General features: G+C 39.0%; 1 protein-coding gene across 1 annotated transcript in view; it reads left to right on the top strand.

The window, feature by feature from the left end:
* Positions 1 to 13080, top strand: part of LOC134286371 (uncharacterized protein K02A2.6-like) — a 33247-nt gene extending 20167 nt beyond the window's left edge. The window contains exon 5 of the mRNA XM_062847982.1: positions 13014 to 13080. Coding sequence (XP_062703966.1) covers positions 13014 to 13080 — 67 coding nt within the window. The remainder of the gene's footprint in view (positions 1 to 13013) is intronic.
* Positions 13081 to 20335: the final 7255 nt, after the last annotated feature.

Below are 20335 nucleotides of genomic sequence, written 5' to 3'. Positions count from 1 at the left end.
ATAGAGAAAAATACTTCCGAAGATGCTTTTGCTCTATCTTTTAAAATAGACGATACCCAGACAACTAATTTGCACGTATAATGAAGTTTATGTATACGTACTTTTATGCGGTAAAGTTACATCGCATAAGATGCAGTAAAAGTGCCTTATGCGTACAAAAGTGGAGGCGCTATACGTGCATTGGCGGAAAAATAATAACGCTATATGACTTCAAGCGATATCTTATGCGATGCACGGTGTGCACTATTGCGACGTAATATAGGATCTTATGCGACTCAAAATATTCAAAATGAAAAAATCTTGTCACCTAAGTATCGAACTAACCTTTGGATTATCGAGCCGCACTTCACACTTAGCACCGAACACTACTTATGAAACACACTGATTAAATTTCATGACATTCTAACTCACCTCAGTGCTTGTTGCAATGCACTTGGTTTCCGTGCGCTGTACGTGTTCGGCAGGCTCTTTGGAAATCAAAGTGATGTAGCATGATTTCCCGCACAGTTACCACTACTCCTCTCTTGCTAGCACCACCCATTGTTAATTATACGGTCAACAAAACAAAAATGATGACTTTGTAACTTGTTTTGTAACCATAATGATGACTTTTTACTTTCTTTTAGCCTTTTGACACTCCAACAGCACCTGTTTCATTGTTATCACATATCACATCGCAATATGCCAACTTTAACGATTCTAGCTTATGCGAGTTTGTATGAATATTTCAACGAGTTTATTTTCACTTTAATGCGATTTAGTTTGTACACCAATGCGAGTTAAACTGACATAATTAGAAAAGCACCAAGCGGCAATTATGCGAATTCAATTGACAATATGCGAGTTCACTCGAACGCTTTTGCGAATAAGCAAAGTTCGTCGCAACAAAACATCAGAATATTGTCTACTACGATGTAGTCATGCATTTTAAAAGTTAATTTGCACTCTTATATGATTTTACCTGATACATCGCAGTAAGTTCAAAAAATGACATCATATGCGATGAAAATTGTCCCTCAGCCGTACATATATGCGATAGTGACTTAAAATAGTACTTTATACGATGTACAGCGTGCATCCTTATGCGATTCCTGGTTGTCTGGGTAGGTACCTATATAAGAAAATTAGTAGTAGACACATTCTACCTCCATAGAAAATTGAATCCAGTGAAATAAAACACATACATTTTGGATTCGAATTTTGATCATTGACTTGACTTTGATCATTTGACATTTCGGGACGTTACAACGCTCGTTTAGTATCAAACAGGGTTCTGCTCGCGATATAATATCACGAAAGTACACATCATGTTAGAACTATCAGCCGAATTTCCCCGAATTGTTAATTTTAACACTGCATTATATTTACCGCTTCAAGATGAACTGTATTCCTCTCGTTTTCGAATATGTTTCAGAATACTTTGAAGAATTAGTGAAAAAATACTGTCACTTAATACAAATTTTCCGAACGCCTCACCCTTCGATAATTCTGGAGCGTTATTTGATAGGACCCAAGAGGTCTTGAGCTTTTTTTTTTCAAAAATGCTTCGCAGGGCCTAACAGCAGTCCGCCCACGCAAGCGTACACCATTATCCAAAAGAACGAAGTTTGTTTTGTCTGATAACAGTATTAATTTTTAAGGATAAGCTGATGGGGGTTCAGCAGCGACGATCGAAGTCATTGTTAACCAATGCTTGTATGTCCCATTTAAATGTTGCTCCAGATTTGTAATTATTTTTCTGCAGAAAACTGACTTCCAAATTCAAAATTTGAGCCAAGGATAGACAAATGCTTTCAATTATTTTTTCTCTCACTATTTTATTTTGTGCTGAGATGCAGGCTCTATCCCAGTTCGGACGTTACGCCAAAAAGAACAAGAGACTTAGTTTCAATATCACCAACATTAAGGGTTAGAAGAGCAATGATGATGAATACGTTTCAGGCACTGCTCCATGTAGGCTGATACACGTCCGCATTTCATTCACACATTATGATGCAACAGATGTTTTCCAACAGGCAATATCCCCCGAAAGCAAAGCACCATCAGCGCTAACAAGCCCTTGAGGCACGAGCACCACCGAAAGCATCGTTCCATTCATCTTCCATAATTATAATTGTTCCCACTTTTTGTCTCTCGATGGACCGACGGACGGAGACGGTATCGCTTGCTTATGCTCGTAGATCCGAAATCAGATTAGAAGCATGATAGACAAAAGAACCATCCATGGCATGGATGAGATGGGACGGTTTGATGGCAGCTCCAGAAGCGCAGCAGATAAACCTGTCTCCGAGCGATTGGTGATTTGTTATGACGAAGAGGAGCTTGTTTAACAGATCTTGTCGTTGAACCCATGACACGTCGCATTAAACCAGTTCAATCACGTTGACATTCAGCTCTAGCCAGCCGTCGCTATCGGGGTAGTGCGATTGAACTTGAGCTTATTATATTTAATCATGATAATAACGAGTCATGTGACAGGGTCAATGCGGCTCTGTCGACAGAATAGTTTCTTGTCACTTTCCGTAGAATCTCTCCGCTCCGCATGATAATGTGAAGTGGCTGCGATGAAAATCATAACATAAACGGCGTGAACTTCACCATCAGGGAAGCCAGATAATTTGTAAAAATTTCTTGTACCTTAAGCTTGTATGTACTGTCAATTAATCAGTCATCGTGCGTACTACAATAGGGGGATTCACTTAACAGCGTAAACTGATTAAACAGATTAAACGTCGCGATCACCAAGGCAATCTTTGATTATTTCATTCGCAAAATCATGAAACATTTCAAATAAGCAGAAAATCATGGCTTACGCAGCAATTTGATCTGTTTAGTGAGTACCCCTAATGACTATACCATCAGTAGGTCGGCTCTAGAGGCACGTTCTCCTCCATTTGGGAAATTTGTGCCATCATGACTATACCATAGTGTGGATTCAACAATGCTTTGTACAGGAGCCGTCTATAAACCACTTACACTTGGTTAAGGGGGATAGGGCGAAGAGCATGATCCATACATTTTTTTTTATATGAGCCAAAGACCACACCGTGTCGAGGGGTGTGGGTTGGTTGGTTTTGTTTTTTTTTGTGGGGTTTGTTGCGGAAATTACCACGTGGTTAAGGCGCCATCCACAAATCACGTAACACTCTAGGGGGAGTAAGGCCGAGCGATACGATCCATACAAAAATTTAAGGGTTTTCATATAAAATAGCTTTAGGGGGAGGAGGGGGGGGGGGGGATAATGACGAATTCAGCGTAACGTAATAAATAAACATTGGATTAAGCAGGACAAATTGTAATGTACACAGAGAACCATGAATTAGCCTTTGCCATATGCGAAACTCAAAAGCTCTTAATGTTAAAACGATTAACCATTGTACCAGGTAAGGACATAAATATTAAATCGATTTTGTGGGCTTCGTGGTCGAGCAGTTAGCGGCGTGAGTCGTTTAGGTGTCTCGTAAGCCTCGGAAGGTGGGTTCGATTCCCGCTACAGTCGGGGAAAACGTTTCGTCAAACAAAATATTCTCCAATGGGCCACTACTGGATGTTAATATGTGTTGTCCATTAATTGTCAAATAATAGTAATGTTCAGTCTGTAGAGGGTCGAAGTCAGTCTTTTTTGATAATCTTTGTCTTTTTTTTTAATCTTTGTTACTAAAAACCGGAGACTTATCCACGATTCTTTCGATTTGTTTTCTTCAAATGGATTTCAAGGTTACTGGGGAGTTTCATAAGTGGCTATGAGATTTTAAGATGACCTCATACTAGGTTCTGAAAGTATGCAAGGAGATTAAGAGGCTTTCATTTCAGAGACGTTACAAAGCGTTTCTGGGAGGTTCAGGAGATTTCTGGGGAGGATTTTCGGGGATTCCTGAACATTTAAGGAAAGTTTATGGGAGTATCAAAAGGATTTAGAGGAGTTTCAAGGTGACAAAATGAGTTTGAAGGGCATTCAGGGGTCGTAACGTTTGAGATCCAAGAGAGTAATAGAGCGGTTTTCAAGAGCATTTCAGAGATTTCATTGGATATGAAGGGTTTCAGGGAACTTGAAGAGAATTAAAATAATTTCACGGGGGACTCAACGGCACTCGAGGTTTTCAAGGCCATACATTTATTTATTCAACATTACATTTAAGACAAGACATAATCAACAATAGCACGCCACAATACTAGGTTTGTGGCTGCCGCTCTCCATCCTCGGTCGCACCCAATGCTCGCTGGGTCACGCTCCACCTGGTCCGCCCATCGTGCTCTCTGCGCTCCACGCCTTTTTGTGCCAACCGGATCAGTAATAAACACTAGCTTTGCAGGGTTGTTGTCTGGCATTCTTGCAACATGCCCTATGCACCGTATCGTCCCAGCTTTGGCCACCTTCTGGATGCTGGGTTCGCCGTAAAGTGCAGCGAGCTCGTGGTTCATCCTTCTCCGCCACACACCGTTCTCCTGCACACCGTCGAAGATCGCCCTTAGCACGCGTCGCTCGAAAACTCCTCCTGCAGGTCCTCCTCGAGCATGCTCGCTCCATGTCACGTGTCCGTAGAGAACCACCTGTCTTCTTAGCGTTTTGTACATGGTGCATTTGGTACGTGGGTGAATCTTTTCTGAGATATCCCTGGAGAGTTTTCTGAAGAAATCCTTGGAAGAACTACTGGAGCTATCTCTAAAGTAATTCTTAGAAGAATTTTAAAAACAATTTCTGAAGGATTTAATATACAATTTTTTAAATAGATAAACTATATAATTTACGAAGGAAAACCTGCAGAAACAAATAAAAACGTAGAGAAACTTTGCAGAGAACTACCAGAGAAATTTCTGAAAAAAAAAATGTGGTAGAGCAGGAGAACTTTCTGCTCTGTTCTGAACCTTGGTAAATTTATTAAAAAATGCGAAGGAATAGATTCTGGGGTAATTTCTAAAGGAAAAGCTGAGAAAATATTTTGAGAGATTTCTGAAGCATCAGCGGAAAAATTTCTGAAAAAAATCTTTGAAGTAAGGGTTCAATGAATCACAAGCAGTCCTTGGAGGAAAGCCCGTGCATAAAGGAGGGGTTTTGGGGGTTAAACCCCTCCCATTGCCTATGTTTCATACACTAGGTACCCCTCCCCCCTTTGTTAAATTAGGAAAAACCCCTCCCTTGTCACATTTCCTGTACACGGGACGGCTTATAGGAACTCTTAGGAGAATCTATTGAGATTTTATTAAAGGAAACTTCTATGCCTGTGACAACCTCTGTAGAAATTCCAACAATAATTTCTGCAAAAGTTCCAGAAAAAAAATCCGAAATTCTAAAGGAAACCCCTAGAAGAATTTCTGAGAGAATCCCTGAAAGAATCTTCAAATCTCTGTGGAAAAATGTCTCCCAAAATTGCATTGTTTTTTTTTAAAGTAGTCGTCAGAAAAATTTCCAGGAGAAATTCCAAGAAAAATTTAGAAATGTATTGAAGAACTGCTGGACAAGAGAACCAGAATCTGAATGCTGAATCCAAGAGAACACTTCAGAAATTTGGGAACTTGCTGCTATAACTCAGTCAATTTCATACCAATTGATATGAAATGTTGTACAAGGCAAGATACTGAGCGTAGTTTACCGTATTCCAAAAATAAAGTCAATTGGCAGCAGATTGACTGAGTTACAGTAGCAAGTGCCCAAAATAGGTGCTCTTGCTGAAATGGTCCAATACCCTAAACATTCCAGAAAAATGTTGATAAATCCTGAAAGAACCCATACAAGAATTTCTGGCAATGTCTCTGTAAAAAAACTTGGAGAAATTATAAATAAAGAAAATACATGGGAAGGAATATATTCCAAAGGAATTCTCGGAGGAATCTTTAGAAGAATTGTTTCATAGAAATTCTTAAAATAATGCCCTTTCCGCGATAATAACAGAAAAAAATCGTCAACAAATAATTCATGGAGATAGAGAGGTTTCCCCGGACTAATTTACAATATGGCACAATATTGTAGTCTTTCCCATGGGGGCGTACCAGTATAGGGGGCGCTGAAATTTGGAAACCTTGAGTGACTAAATCTGATATACCAGGCCAACCCTGCCAATTTCACGTTAGCTGGACAATCAATTGAGAATGTTACAACCTCCCAATATCTTGGGGGCCGTTCATAAACCACGTAGACTTTTTGGGGGAGGGGGTCTGGACAAAGTCTACGCTCCAATTTTCAAATTTGTGTGGACGAAAGTCTACGAGGGGGGAGGGGGGTCTGAGATGGCCAAAATTTGGTCTATGTGGTTTATGAACAGCCCCTTGGTAGCCAAATGGTGATCGTTGGCGGCACCAAGATCGACATAGATGCACGGATCAAAAGGTGAGGACTGTCGTTGCGAGTCTAAGAAATGTATGGAAAAAAACAATCAGATCAGTCGACGCACCAAAATCCGAATTTTCAACTCTAACATGAAATCTGTGCGTCAGTACATCAGTGAAACTTGGTGTGTATCAGTGGAGAATACTCAACGGCTGCAGGTCTTCGTAAATAGATGCATGCGGTATATAATTCGTGCATAGTGACCTCAAATCCAATATCTCCAACGTGGAGCTCTATCGTCGATATCATCAAAATCCGAAAACGACAGAAATTCGGGAGCGAAAGTGGAGGTGGGTCAGCAGGGGCAGAAACAAACCTTTTAGCTTGGATTGGAACCCATCAGGACAACACAGCAGAGGCATAGCCAGAGGCTCATGAAGGCGCAGCCTCAACAAGGAAATAAAGGAAGTCGACAGAAATTTTACCTGATCACAGGTCAAGGTGATGGTGGGCAATCGTTCAGGATGGAAATCTTTAAACTCAGCCCACTGCACCACCTGAGTGCTCAGAATTGATAGTAAGCTAGCCCGTGCACAAGGGGGGGGGGGGGTTGGTTGTTGTTAACCCCCCCCCCCCTACTTAACAACGCTTCAAACACCAAGCGCCCCTTCGCCTTTTGCCGAAATTGGGAAAAACCCCTCCCTTGGCGCCACTTCTATACACGGGCCTGATAGTAAGTAATAATCAACATAGTTTTTATAAATTGCTTTTGTTCTTTAAACCTCAATGAGATTGAATTTCAAATATCTAAATCAAGCAGAATTGTTTGGAAAATCTGGCAACCCTGTTTATTAGCCTCATTAATTATCCAAGAATCAGCGTGCATGCAAAATCACTCATTTGTTCGTTGGCATTATCTTTTTCGAGCGTCCCCCAAATGCAACTCTCATCGTCGCGTCGTCGGCAGCAGCCAAAATAGGGAGCAATATGATCAACTAATTAATCCACATTAGAGTGCCGAGACAAAATAGCGTAAAAATAGACGCGTCCGCCATCGTCCCTCCGTGGAAAATTCGGGGCGTATCATCCAGTCAGTTGGTTCAGACTTAGACACATTTGATGGGGAACTATACACACCAAAAATCGATTGAGGGTTTCAGCAAAATGTTGCTGAATTTTGCCGAGCTGAAGGTTTCAGCAAAAAATTTGCTGAAATTCAGCAAAATTTTGCTGATTTGTTCAGTAAACTCTGCTGATCACCAGTAACGCTTTACTGAAATTCAGCAAACTTTGCTGAAAGTTCAGCAAAAAATTTTGCTGGACCTTTCAGCTCGGCAAAATTCAGCAAAATATTGCTGAAAGCGTTTGGTGTGTAGCACACAACAGCAGCGCGCGTTGCGTTGGGGGGTCATCGGTGTGTCGTGAAGTGAAAAATATGACAGCTTCATTTGTTCCGCGCCGAGGCACCGTATGTCACGCGGAAGAATGGCAATGAATGTTAAATCAACCACGAAGATGAGAAGACGAGCCTTCTAGCAGACTAGACCGCGGTGTAGTGGTGATGAGGGCGATCTGGCCTTCCGCCGATGAAGGGGCTACACACGTGCTAGATGCATAGCACGGTTGATGCCGTGCCGACCTATATTGCGATCAGGATATGAAGGAATTGCCGCTGCCGTACTGGGCGTGGGCATCCTGTTTGTGTAGCAATATCAATATTGAGCGTGCCAATGGTTTTATATTGATTTTCAGCACATGATTGATACTATAATCTGTGTGACAATGACAATTATTGGTTACTTGCCCAGTTAATTGAACGGTGCATGGCATATATTATTATTTTGCAAAAAAAAAGAATATTATAGGAACTGGTTTTTTTAATATGCATGTCTGAGTTATTGATACATACAATTGATTTTTATATGAACGATAGGGAAATTAAGGTTTGACAGTTTCTTAGACTATTATGGTCAGGAAGTTAATGGAAAGTAGGATGTCGTGCGACAATATTCGTGTAAGGTTCATTTTCCACGAACGGGTGAAGGGGACACGAAAGCGAAAACATGCATCAGTATAGCAGGAGAATATTCGTTTGATGGTCATGAGTAAATAGTAAGCGACGTGGGCGGTCCATATTGTTTGCTTTACGCGTCAGGTGAACAGTAGTGCAGCAGTTTGCTTGACATGATTGGAAATCAAAAGGTCCAAGTAGGGTCTAAGACCATTTGGGCAGGAGCACCTATTTTGGGGAATTGCTTCTATAACTCAGTCAATTTCAAATCAATTGACTTGTATTTTTGCACATGGCAAGATATTGTGCGTATCCTGATCTTGTCTCAAAATCAAGTCATTCGGTTCAAAATTAACTGAGTTATAGCAGCAAGTGCCCAAAATAGGTGCTCCTGCCCAAATGGGCCCAGACCTTAAATGCTGACTCAACGATACCTTCTATACTAATAAGCAACACTTTCTACAGTCTTTGATGGAGATATACGGTAAACGTGGGCTTTCCCATAACATAGGTTAGTACTTCTATTCCTTCCCTTTTCCAACCTGAATGTACGAACGTGGACGGGGTCGTTATTTTTTGTTAAAGAGAGCATTTGAAGTTAACACATTGAGAAGCTATTATCAACAGGGAGTAAATTAAGTCAAATAAGTCTTATAAACAATGCACTAGAGTAACTGTGAGAGTAAGCATAGCAAGAAGTCCATAGAAGGGGAGGTGGGGGTAAAATGGACAGATGGTGTAAAATGGACAAGGTACAGTTTCATGGCTTTAATTGGTTTTCAAAATGTTTTAACGATTGAAGCTTATGTCTCAGCATGAATCATTATACTTTTGCTGATCTTGAAAATCAAATGAACCTATTTAAAATGGCAAAAACTTTTAAAATCACGTGAAAAATCGGAAATGATGAAAAATTTGCTTATCACTGCTAAGGTTTTCTCGTAAGTTATGTTCAAATTACAAGGGATGGCCAAAATGTTTGGGACAGGCAACTTTTTTTCTCCCACAAAAAAAAATTCAACATGCTGTAACTTTTCATAGAGTTTATCAAAAAAACTCAAACTTTAACTGTTTGTCAACCTTTTATATGTGCACCATTGGTACAAATTTGGGCTCGATTGAATAATTTTTCGCGAAGTAAGAACCGTTCGGGTAAAACACTATTATTAGGGACAATGGAAATTCGCGATTTCGCGGAAGCCGCGAAATCCGCGAAATTGGGCATTGGTCGCGAAATTTAAGAAATCCCGCGAAATGCCACGAAATCTGTCTAAATTTAGAATATAACATCAAAATTCCACCAATTTTAAATTTTAAAACTTTAATAAGCTGATAACTTTTAACAGTGTAAAGTAATTTACAATTCTGAATCCGGCATAATGAAAGTTGAATGCATTTAACTCCTGCTTCTTTTTGGTTTTTCATCAAATTTGTCATTTTTTCTGTGAATTTATGATTACGCTTCACGAATTTCAAGTGAATTATTCATTTCGCATGCAAAAATGGTGTTTTCTTCAACAAAACGTTCAAAAATGTGTAGCCGCGAAATCGCCGCGAAATTCACAATGTTGACCCGCGAAATTTTAGTATTTTTGCCGCGAATTTCCATTGTCCCTAACTATTATTTAGACAACTAATTTTTTAACTATCGTATCTCGGAAATCAGTAAACCGAATTGAATGATTTTTTTACCGTTTGTCAACAATATATTGATACTTAATACGATGTTTTAAAATGTAATATTTTATCACGGCAACTTAAGTTTTACCGGGTTGAAATTTTTACCCACTAGAGGAAAATAAGTCAAATTTACAATACCACACAAAAATTACTAAATGTGTTCTTTCTTCAATCTTAATAGGCTCTAATATATCTGATTAAAGATAACTTGAGAGCAAAAGTGGAAAATCTTTGAATATCAACACTAAAATTAATTGACATTGATGGTTTAAAAAATACATTTTTTCGAGAAAAATCCAAAAAGTGTCAATCCATGATAACTTTTTTCAACGTTTTAAAAGTACCTATGTTCGTGAAGCATTTACATATTGTTAGTGTACGTTCAAAATTTCATTCGATTCGGTTCACTCGTTTCCGAGATATGACAGTTCAAAAATGAGTTGTCTAAAATATAGTGTTTTACCCGAACGGTTCTAACTTTGCGAAACATAATTCAATCGAGCCCAAATTTGTACCAATAATGCACATATAATAGGTTGACAAACAGTCAAAATGAGATTTTTTTATGCACTCAATGAAAAGTTATAGCATGTTGAATTTTTTTGTGGAAGACAAAAAAGTTGCCTATCTCAAACATTTTGGCCACCCTCTGTATTACAAGTTTTACTCCCTTAACCAATGAAGACCACGTAGAAGATCATATTTGCCTGAAAAAAATAGTTTTGTAAAAAAAAAGTTTTAGAAATAATTTCAACATAATCAGTTAGGCGAGTGTTCCCTGTAGGAATGATTTAGAGATCAATGATGCAGTATAGGCATAGTTCCATCTATGGTATAGGGCACTGCATGAAATTTCCTCGTTCTCTTTCACTCTTACAGAATTTTTGTAAACAACAAGGCCAAGAGACGTCAAAATCCCATACAAGATCAAAACAGTGCAGTGCCCTATACTGTCTGGTCAGCTTCCCAGGAAAGGAGTTTTATTTATTTGTCGTCAATCAATACGTAGACCAAATTTTACAGTAAAATTTATAATAAATAACGTCTGTAACAATGAAATTCTTAATTTCTATTTTCACCTGTCTTATTGCCTTGTGTATCTTGAAAAGAAAACATGTTTAAGTTTCGATCTATTCATTGTTATATCAATTGCTTCACAATAACTATTATAGCACGACATCATTCTATTAATAGGCCCATTAATGCCATAATCAGTTCTTTGGTATTTAATATAAAATAGATTCCTATTTCTTAGTTGACGAGTGGGAGCGTAAAAATTTAGATTTTCTAGCATAACTGCGCTGTCGACTTTCTGTGATATAACATCGTTGATGAAGGCTATCATGGCAAATTCTCTTCTTTTTTTGAGACCAACCAAATTTATTAGCAAACATCGCGATTCATAAGAGGGCAAAGGTAGTGTCGTCCAGCCAAGCTTACGAAGCGCAAAAAGCAAAAACTGTTTTTGAACAGACTCTATACGATTTATATGCGTTTCATGATATGGAGCCCAAACAATACTACAATATTCAAGAAGTGGTCTAACATATGTAACATACAATGCCTTGATTGTGTAAGGGTCATTGAAATGGTAACTGAATCTCTTTATGAATCCTAGCTTGTTACTTGCTTTGTATATGATGTTGTTGTAATGATCATTAAAACACAATTTAGAGTCAAGAATTAAACCTAAATCTCTAACCTGCTTACATCGTTCAACTGGTATTTTATTAAGGTAAATAGCTGTTGGCTCAACCGTATATTTTCTTGTAAATGAAATAGAAACGCATTTTTTAACATTGATTTCAAGCAAGTTTTTCTGACACCAGTTATGGAAATCATCTATTTCATTTTGAAATACATCAAGATCTGCTGAATTACATATCTCAAGAAACAGTTTCATATCATCAGCATATATTAGAACATTGAGGCGATTCAAGACACGTTCTACATCATTGACAAATAAAATGAACAATAGAGGACCAAGATGAGATCCTTGTGGTACCCCGGATGTAACCTCAATTATTTTTGTGGATATACTATGTTCGAATCTCACTCTTTGGGTTCTATCGGATAGGTACGATTGTATCCACTTTAACAATCCAGGATTAAAACCAAGCCTACCTAATTTAAATAGTAATAAAGCAATATCAACTCTATCGAATGCCTTACTGAAATCAGTGTACAGGGTTTCAACATAATGCTCTCTATCCATGGCGTTAATTGAAAATGTTACAAATTGCAATAGATTAGTGGTCGTTGATCGTCCTTTGAAAAAACCATGTTGATTACAAGTTATTAGACATTTGACTTGAGAGAATATCTTGTCATTGATTATTGATTCAAATAATTTAGGGATACAGGATAAAATGGCTATTCCGCGATAGTTTTTAATATCAGATTTTTTACCTGATTTAAAAATTGGGACTAAAAAAGATTCTTTCCAAATATGCGGAAGATAGTTGGACTTAAGAGATGAGTTAAATAGCCAGAAAAGTTGTTTAACTAGCTCTTTCGAAAGTGACTTCAGAAGGACTGGTGGTAGACCATCTGGTCCAGCACTCTTAGAGGAATCTAAGGTTTCAAGGCGCTGTAAAATCTCAATAGGAGATATATTATCTACTGCAATGTCTTTGGTCGGTTCTGGAAGGTAAGAGAAATAATCGTAATCTCTTATATTATTTTCATGAGTTGTATAAATGTTCTGGAAGAAATCGGCGAACAAATTACTTATATCATCTGAATTATTTCCTACCTTTTCATTTAATTGCATATTTGATGGAAAGTTGCTGGATTTTTGTTTGTCTTTTACGTATTCATAAAACGATTTAGGGTCTGACTTGATATTGCTTTCAATTTTGTTGATATGGCTTTCATGTGCTCTTTTAATTTCTAAGTTTAACTGATCGCATATAGACAAGTAGAACGCAAGGTTTGAATCGTTCCTATTGCGTTTGTAGGCTTTATGAGCCTTTTGTTTTCTATTCTTAAGATTTACTATGTCATGATTGTACCATACAGGTACTCTATGTATGTTAACTTTCTTCCGCTTTTTAGGAACAGTCTGTTCAATTATATCGAAGATAGTACGATAGAATATATCGACACCCTGATCAATGCTTGAGTCACGAATAAGAGTCTGCCAATCTATACAGTTCAGTTTTCTTTTAATGAGTTCAAAGTTAGCATTTTTGTAATCGAAGCTTGGTTCGAAAAAATTCTCATCAGGCCTCACCGAGCCCGAGGTACTATGTACGAAAATGGAAAATTCAATAGCGGTATGAAATTTTTCATTTTTCCATAACGGGCTTAATGATTCTGTCACACAAAAATCATCAGTCATGTTAGTAAAAAGTAAATCTAAATAGGAATTATTCTCATTTCTAATATGATTGACTTGATTGAGACCAATTTCAGAACTGTTTTCGAAAAGCCATTGGAGTGTTTCATTGTCTCCCACAATTGGTATCAATAGAGAGTCATTTTCGTCATCAATAACAAAATTTACAGAGCGTTGATTGAAATCGCCATATACGTGAATATTTGTCTCTGGACTGAACTTTGAAATAATTTGCTCAGCAATAGTGAAAAAATTTAAGTATGACTCTTTTTTAGCATTTACGGTGGAAAATATACCGTTGCAAATATATGAACCTGATTCCCTATTGATGATTTGACCCAAACATGATCAAATTCTTTACACTTGCTGGTTGAAATTTGCTCCAACTCGTAATTGGCACTAATTGCGATTAATACTCCTCCTCCAGATTTCTTATTAGCTACTGCTTTGTCACGATCATCTCTAAAAACGTTAAATCGACTTCCAAAAACTTCCTCGCTACTTATGCTTTCGTCCCAGCTCGTTTCTGTACCTAATATGACAGAGAAATTACTAGCGGCAACCTGCCTATATATTTCATTAACTTTTTTGGCGCCTTTCATTCGGTTAAAATTTTGGCAATATACGATAACCTCTTTACTAGAAAAACATATTTCTGACTTACTATTATCCTCTTGCGAGTATTGCGTCCTTAGTATAGAAAAATCGGGTCCCTCTGTGATGTCCTGGATGATAACGGTTGCATCATGCTCCAAGACTGTTATCATATGAAAATATATTTACACGAAATGTTGGGCGCAAATCAAAGCATTGTTGATTTGAAAAATTGCGAGCGTGCAATCTCTTGCTCCTATGTTTTCGAATCAAAGCAACGCAATGAAAAGGAAATTTTGAAGACTGTCGTCAACTAACTCTTTAGTTGCAATCAGTGTCGCGAAGCATCAGCGTACAAGTCACAAAAAAGCTGATAAACACCAAACTTGTATCACCCTGTCTCTGCGGTTTCTGATTCGCTCTCTCTACAGTCGCTAACACCAGAAAAGACAGAATCCCATCATAGTCACCCGGTCACCCTTGTTTTGCTACAATCATCCTGACTTGGATACGGCTCATGTGAGTGTCATGACTCTCTCCGTCACCTCAAGCAGATGCACGCGCAACAGCATGTAAAACTATGCATGTGTATTATCACAAGCACGGTACTACGTCATAAATCCTATTCGTTTTGCATAGCTCAGTTTAAACGCACACATGGAGCGCACCATGCAGTTCGCCCTGGCTATGGCAAACGCTCTCACTTCGCCCGTTTTGCATCGTTGCTCAGAGAGATTGATTCTCTAGCAACCCGCCTGAAGTATACTCAGCAACTGCTATCGCTGCAAAGCTGCGAAGAGTGGAACCCACTACATGTTTGTCATTCCAGGCATGACATGCTATCTGGTTCGTATCACCTTGGGAAGGGTGACTCCAGAAGCGGTTCAAGTGATTGTCTCGTGATGGTCGTGATTATTCGCAAGACTGGTTGCAATAGAAATGCTATTTTATTGTTAGTTTTCAAATTCAATCCATTATTTTGCAACGTCTGCTGATTATACGATTACGTATGAAAACAACTACTTAATATCCATCTACATCAGTTCACTGAGGATCATGGGAAAGAGAGGAAAATGTTCTAAGAGATGTTAGGGAATTTACAGCAATTTTGGAAACTATGTATTGACCTGATCGAACGTTTATTCAGCGGTTAGTTGGAATGGTACCGAGTCGGTCTCTGTGGCTCGCCAGCCGAGGTAGGAGGGTTGCACCGATGATGGCAAGCGAAGTTCGGTTCTCTGGACGGCGGTTCAAGAGGTCTCCGTGAGCGGCAAGCCCAGGGTGGTCCGGCAAACACGCTGCTTGCCCTGAAAGGCCACGCGGTGGGGCATAATTTTTGACGTAGGACTACGTCTCTCTTTTCTATACCGGGTGTCATTCTAAATTTTCAGAAATCAGCCGCGTTACGTTTGAAGTGGAGATTTTGAGCGTTAATAACTCAGCCATTTCTTGTTGAATTTTCAAAATTTTGGCTCCAATCGATTGCAAATCTTTACACCAATTATGTCCAATATTAACATTTGCTGATTTTCAATAACAAACTATTGAAAAATTGGGAAAAGTAAACCCATGTTTATTCCAGCCAATCACGAACGAGCACATTTTGGATGCTCCCGTCGAATATAAAAGCTACTGCTTCTTCGCATCTTCCCTCATTTGTCTTTGTCGTCTCGAGGTGAACGCATCGAACGAGAGCTGCCGACTTTCTTCGTTTGCGTTTTCGCTCATTATTCTTTGACGGCCGTGTCGGCTCGGTGTCGGTGGTTGTCGGCAAGGGTGCTGTTGCACATTCGCCATCTAATCGTCTAACGCGGCAGACCAAGGAGGGAATACTTTTCATCGATTGCTCGGCGGTGGTGGCAGAGGCAGCAGCAAAATCCACCAAAGAAAGATCCGCCACAACGAATGTGCGAGTTGCGTCGCTTTTCCTCGGGGCTCGGTCCTTTCACGGATTGATTGACGGTGGCGTATTGCTGATAGCATCAGGAAGATTATCCAGGTCAGCAAGCGGCGGGCCAATTCTCAACGGCGTCCAGCATTCAGCGCTAATAAGATCAATGCGCATTGGGTGGCATGATGAATTGATTTTAATTTCTACCTAAAACCGTCCATAATTCAAACGGTTCTTTTCAGAACCATCGAAAATGCTTCCTAGAGAGTTAATTCGATAAATTTCCTGCATCGACCGAGAAAGTGTAGTGAAAACAAGCAGTGAAAGATTGAATTCTTGGTGGTGGCTCAGCAACAGTGAAGGCGATCACTAATCTCATCCACGGCAGCAAGCGGCGGGCCAATTTTCGACGGCGTTCAGCATTCAACACGGAGAAATCTAACACGCATTGCGTGGCATGATAAATTCATGTCAATTTTATGTCTGAAATCGTCCAATATTCAAACGGTTCTTTTCAGGACCATAAAAAATTATTCCTCAAGAGTTGTGAATCAGATATTTTTTTCATTCCATCGCTCTGTAAACGTGTGGTGCAATCGAAAAGTGAAAAATTGTATGCTTGGTGGCCCCGCAACAATAATGATGCCGGCCACTAATGATTCCACCAGGAATTTAGCAACGCTTTATCCTATCCAGACCATTTTTGTGAAACATTGTTTAATTTAATCATTTTTTCAATTAAAATAATCTAAATCTTCCAATATTTTGGTTACTTTATTCGTTAAATGAAAATCTTCCCATTTCTCGGTTGATTAACCGTTTCAAGCGTCTGGTGCATGCGGGGCGGGGCATGCAAACGAAATAAACTGGAAAGCCAGTCGAATGGGAGGAGCTTCATCTGCCAATCTAGGGACATAAAAGCTGTTCCCCCTGATTTCTTTCGTCATTTTCGTTGGATCAGTCAGGCGGGGTGGATGTCAGATGTCACCTCCACAGCTGAGCAGTGGCACATCAACCCAGCCGCAACCTCTCGGCTATCGTGCGGATAGCACCAGGAATCTCATCCATGGCAGAAAGCGGCGTACCAGTTTTCGGTGGCATCCTGTATTTAGCAAGGAGAAAACCAACACGCATTGCGTGACATGATGTTTTCATGCCATTTCGTTCCTAAAATCGTCAATTAATCAAACGGTCCTTTTCAGGACCACCGAATATAATTCCTCAAGAGTTGTAAATCAGATAATTTCATTCCATCAATCGAGAAAACTGTGGTTCAATCGAAAAATGAAAGATTGAATTCCGGCCACTAATCGTTCCACCCAGAATTTAGCAACGCATTGTCCTATCAGAACAATTTTTCGTGAAACATTGGGGAGCGTCCAGAAATTACGTCACGCTTAAAGGGGGGGTGGGGTCAGCAAAGTGTGACGATCCATACAAAAATTTCAGAGGTTCCATGCAAAACGTGTGACATAGGGATGAGGAGGGGTTGAAAATGTCAAACTTTTGTGTGCCGTAATTCAAGGACGATCCCTTGTTTAATTCTAGCATTTTTCAAATTAAAATGATCTAAATCTTTCTATATTTTGGTTACGTTATTTGTTTAATGAATTTTTTTCTCATTTCTTGGTTGAAAATCGTTTCAAGCGTCTGAAGCATGCGGGGCGGGTCATGCAATCGAAATAAACTGAAAAGCCAGTTGAATGGGAGGAGCTTCATCTGCTAATCTAGGGGCTCTGATTGCTTTCGTCATTTTCGTTGGATCAGTCAGGGAAGGTGGAGGTGGATATCACCTCCACGGCTGCGCAGCAGCACGTCAACTGCGACGAGTGATAGCACCAGGAATCCCATCCACTGACCACGGCTGTAAGCGGTGGGCCCGGCAAGTATAATGGAAGTTACCTCCGCAGCTGGGTAGCTGCGCACCAACACAGCGACGACTCTCGACTATCTATCTGATAGAACCAGGAATGTCATTCACGGCAGCAGGCGGCGGCAGTTTTCGATGGCTTCCTGCATTCAGTGGGGATAATTTTCAATTGTCTTTCTAAAATCAACCGTTATTTGAACGGACCTTTTCAGGACCAGAGAAAATTATTCCTTAAGAGTTATGAATCGGATAATTTTCGGATACATTTCAACGATCGGTAAAAGCACAGAGAACAGACATCCAGGCTAGAACAAAAATCATTCAAAAAGTTGTGTAAGGATTTGAATCTTTACTTGAGTTAGGTTGCAAACCAATACACGATGACAACACTAACGCCACCAAACACCATATTGCCACAGTCAGTGGTGAATTGAAACATTTCAAGTGGTGAATTAAATTAGTATGAGAAAATAACCGATTGCAGCGCCACGCTATTGCCACTTGTGTTGCCGATTTCAAATGGCCGTTAAATTCCTTACACAGTTTCGGAACTGGACTTGGATGTCTGTTCTCTGTGGTAAAAGTGTAGTGCATTCGAAAAGTGAATGGTTGAATGCTTGGTGGCTCAGAACAGCAAAATCGGTCACTAATCTTTCTACTCGAAATTTAGCAACGCGTTATCTTATTCTGACAATTGTACCTGAAACATTGTTTCATTCTAATATTTATCGAATTAAAATGATTTTAATTATTCAATACTTCGATTAGTTTATCCGTTCGATTAGAAATTGTCTCAAAGAACGGTTGCAGTCGTTTGAAGCGTCTGCATCAATGTGGGCGGGTCATGCAAACGGAATAAACTGGAAAGCCCGCCGAATGGGAGGAGCTTCATCTGCGAATCTAGGGGCATAACAGCTGTTTCCTCTGTTATCTTTCGTCATTTTCCTTGGGTCAGTCAAGGAGAAGGGAGTTGCCACCTCCCAGCTAGGCAGCAGCACACAAACTCAGCGATGACTCTCGGCTATCGTATTGTCGAATGAGTTTCACGTTAAACTTTAATTGAAAAGATCTATCTAACGCCGTTCAATTATCTAATAATTTTATCCGCTCTATGAAAATTCTCTCGTATAACAGTAATTTGACCATTTCTCTTCAAAACGAAATAACTCTTGAACTAGTCAACATCTTTCCAAGTAACCGAATCAGCTGAATAACAGCTTCTTGAACTGAAGTTAGCTTAAGAGTGATTTGTTTTACTCTTATACAGCAAAAATGTTTGTTGGGTTATAAATGCGTTCAGCGAAAGCGATCACACAACAACTTTACTCAACACATCAGTCCACCATTTGTAATATCATAACAACAAGCATTGTATTATTGAAATATAAAAGTCGAAATCTCGTTCCAGCCTTTGTCCTACGTCAACATTGCGGTTATGTCTCAGATATTACCCACTCCTAGTTTTTTATGACGAAATCGGATTTAGCGAATACTTGGTAGCTAGAAACATTCATTCGAATATTCTTAACATGTGCGATACTACTACACTACAGTAACAATAGTTTGAAAGTGTCGTCTTTGAAGTTCGGCTAACACGCAGTTTGCGAAAATATTAAATTAACTTTCATGTACCCGAATCGAGTGTAATAAAATAGCACCAATTTATGATCGATTAAGGGCGACTTCAAATAAATCGGATGAAAATTGACGAAATGCCCAAAATGCAATATCTTTTTTGTTTTAAAACATTTTACTCTGATTTTTTTTATAATCAATGGGAATAGTTGTGCTAAGAAATGCATGGTACCTCCCCCCTTTTGCTGGGAGCCGAAAATACGTGGATTTTTTTTGTATTTTCTATAAATTCTACATGTTTTTGCTGCTCAAATTTCATCGTTTTGCTAATAATCAATAGTTTCCACTGAACCTTGACAATGTACTACTACCGATCATAGTCTGTTTAAGTTTCGATCCCAGAGCTATTCTAAGGCCTTCAAAGTACTCCGAAGTTTTTGACATAAATCCAACATTCTCAACCAAATTTTATACACGATGAATGATCGCAGATTATAGTCTACGGTACTTAAAAAGCCTCAAAGCACCCCTAGAAAGTTCATGGTACATAAATAGGGTGATCTAGGTCATCCAAACTACTCTGAAAATCATTTTCTTAAGATCTATAACATCTAACATCGTTTGTGTTCACTCTGTTCAAGAAATGTCGTCACGTTGATGTCAATTTGACCTCGCAATACGAGCAACTTGATATTGTGGTAGTTGGACATTCCGTGAAAAACAAATGACCTTCAGTACACTTTCAAGTTTGGGTTACGATCCCGACTAAAAAATTGTATCAAAAACATAACATAGTTATAACACATCATGATATGTTTAACTCATTGATATAATCATGCTCAACAATCTTGATGTTTTCAAAATACAACTCAATTATATCGTATTATGTTATAAATGTTGTTTGATAACTCATTGTAATATAACTTAGTTTCGAGTCTTCGACATTTAGAAAATAGTGTTGCAAAATTGTATTAAAATATGATAGATAGAATCTGGCAATCTAGACGCTAAAATCCGTATCTCATTTTATTATAATTTTGATTAGATATTAACAAAATAGGTTATTATATTGATTAGACCAGTGTAGTTTTTGTTACAATTTTAGTTAT

Source organism: Aedes albopictus, chromosome 2, assembly GCF_035046485.1.
Source record: "Aedes albopictus strain Foshan chromosome 2, AalbF5, whole genome shotgun sequence".
In the NCBI taxonomy this organism is placed as follows: Eukaryota; Metazoa; Arthropoda; class Insecta; order Diptera; family Culicidae; genus Aedes; species Aedes albopictus.
This window is presented reverse-complemented; position numbering and strand designations above follow the sequence as displayed.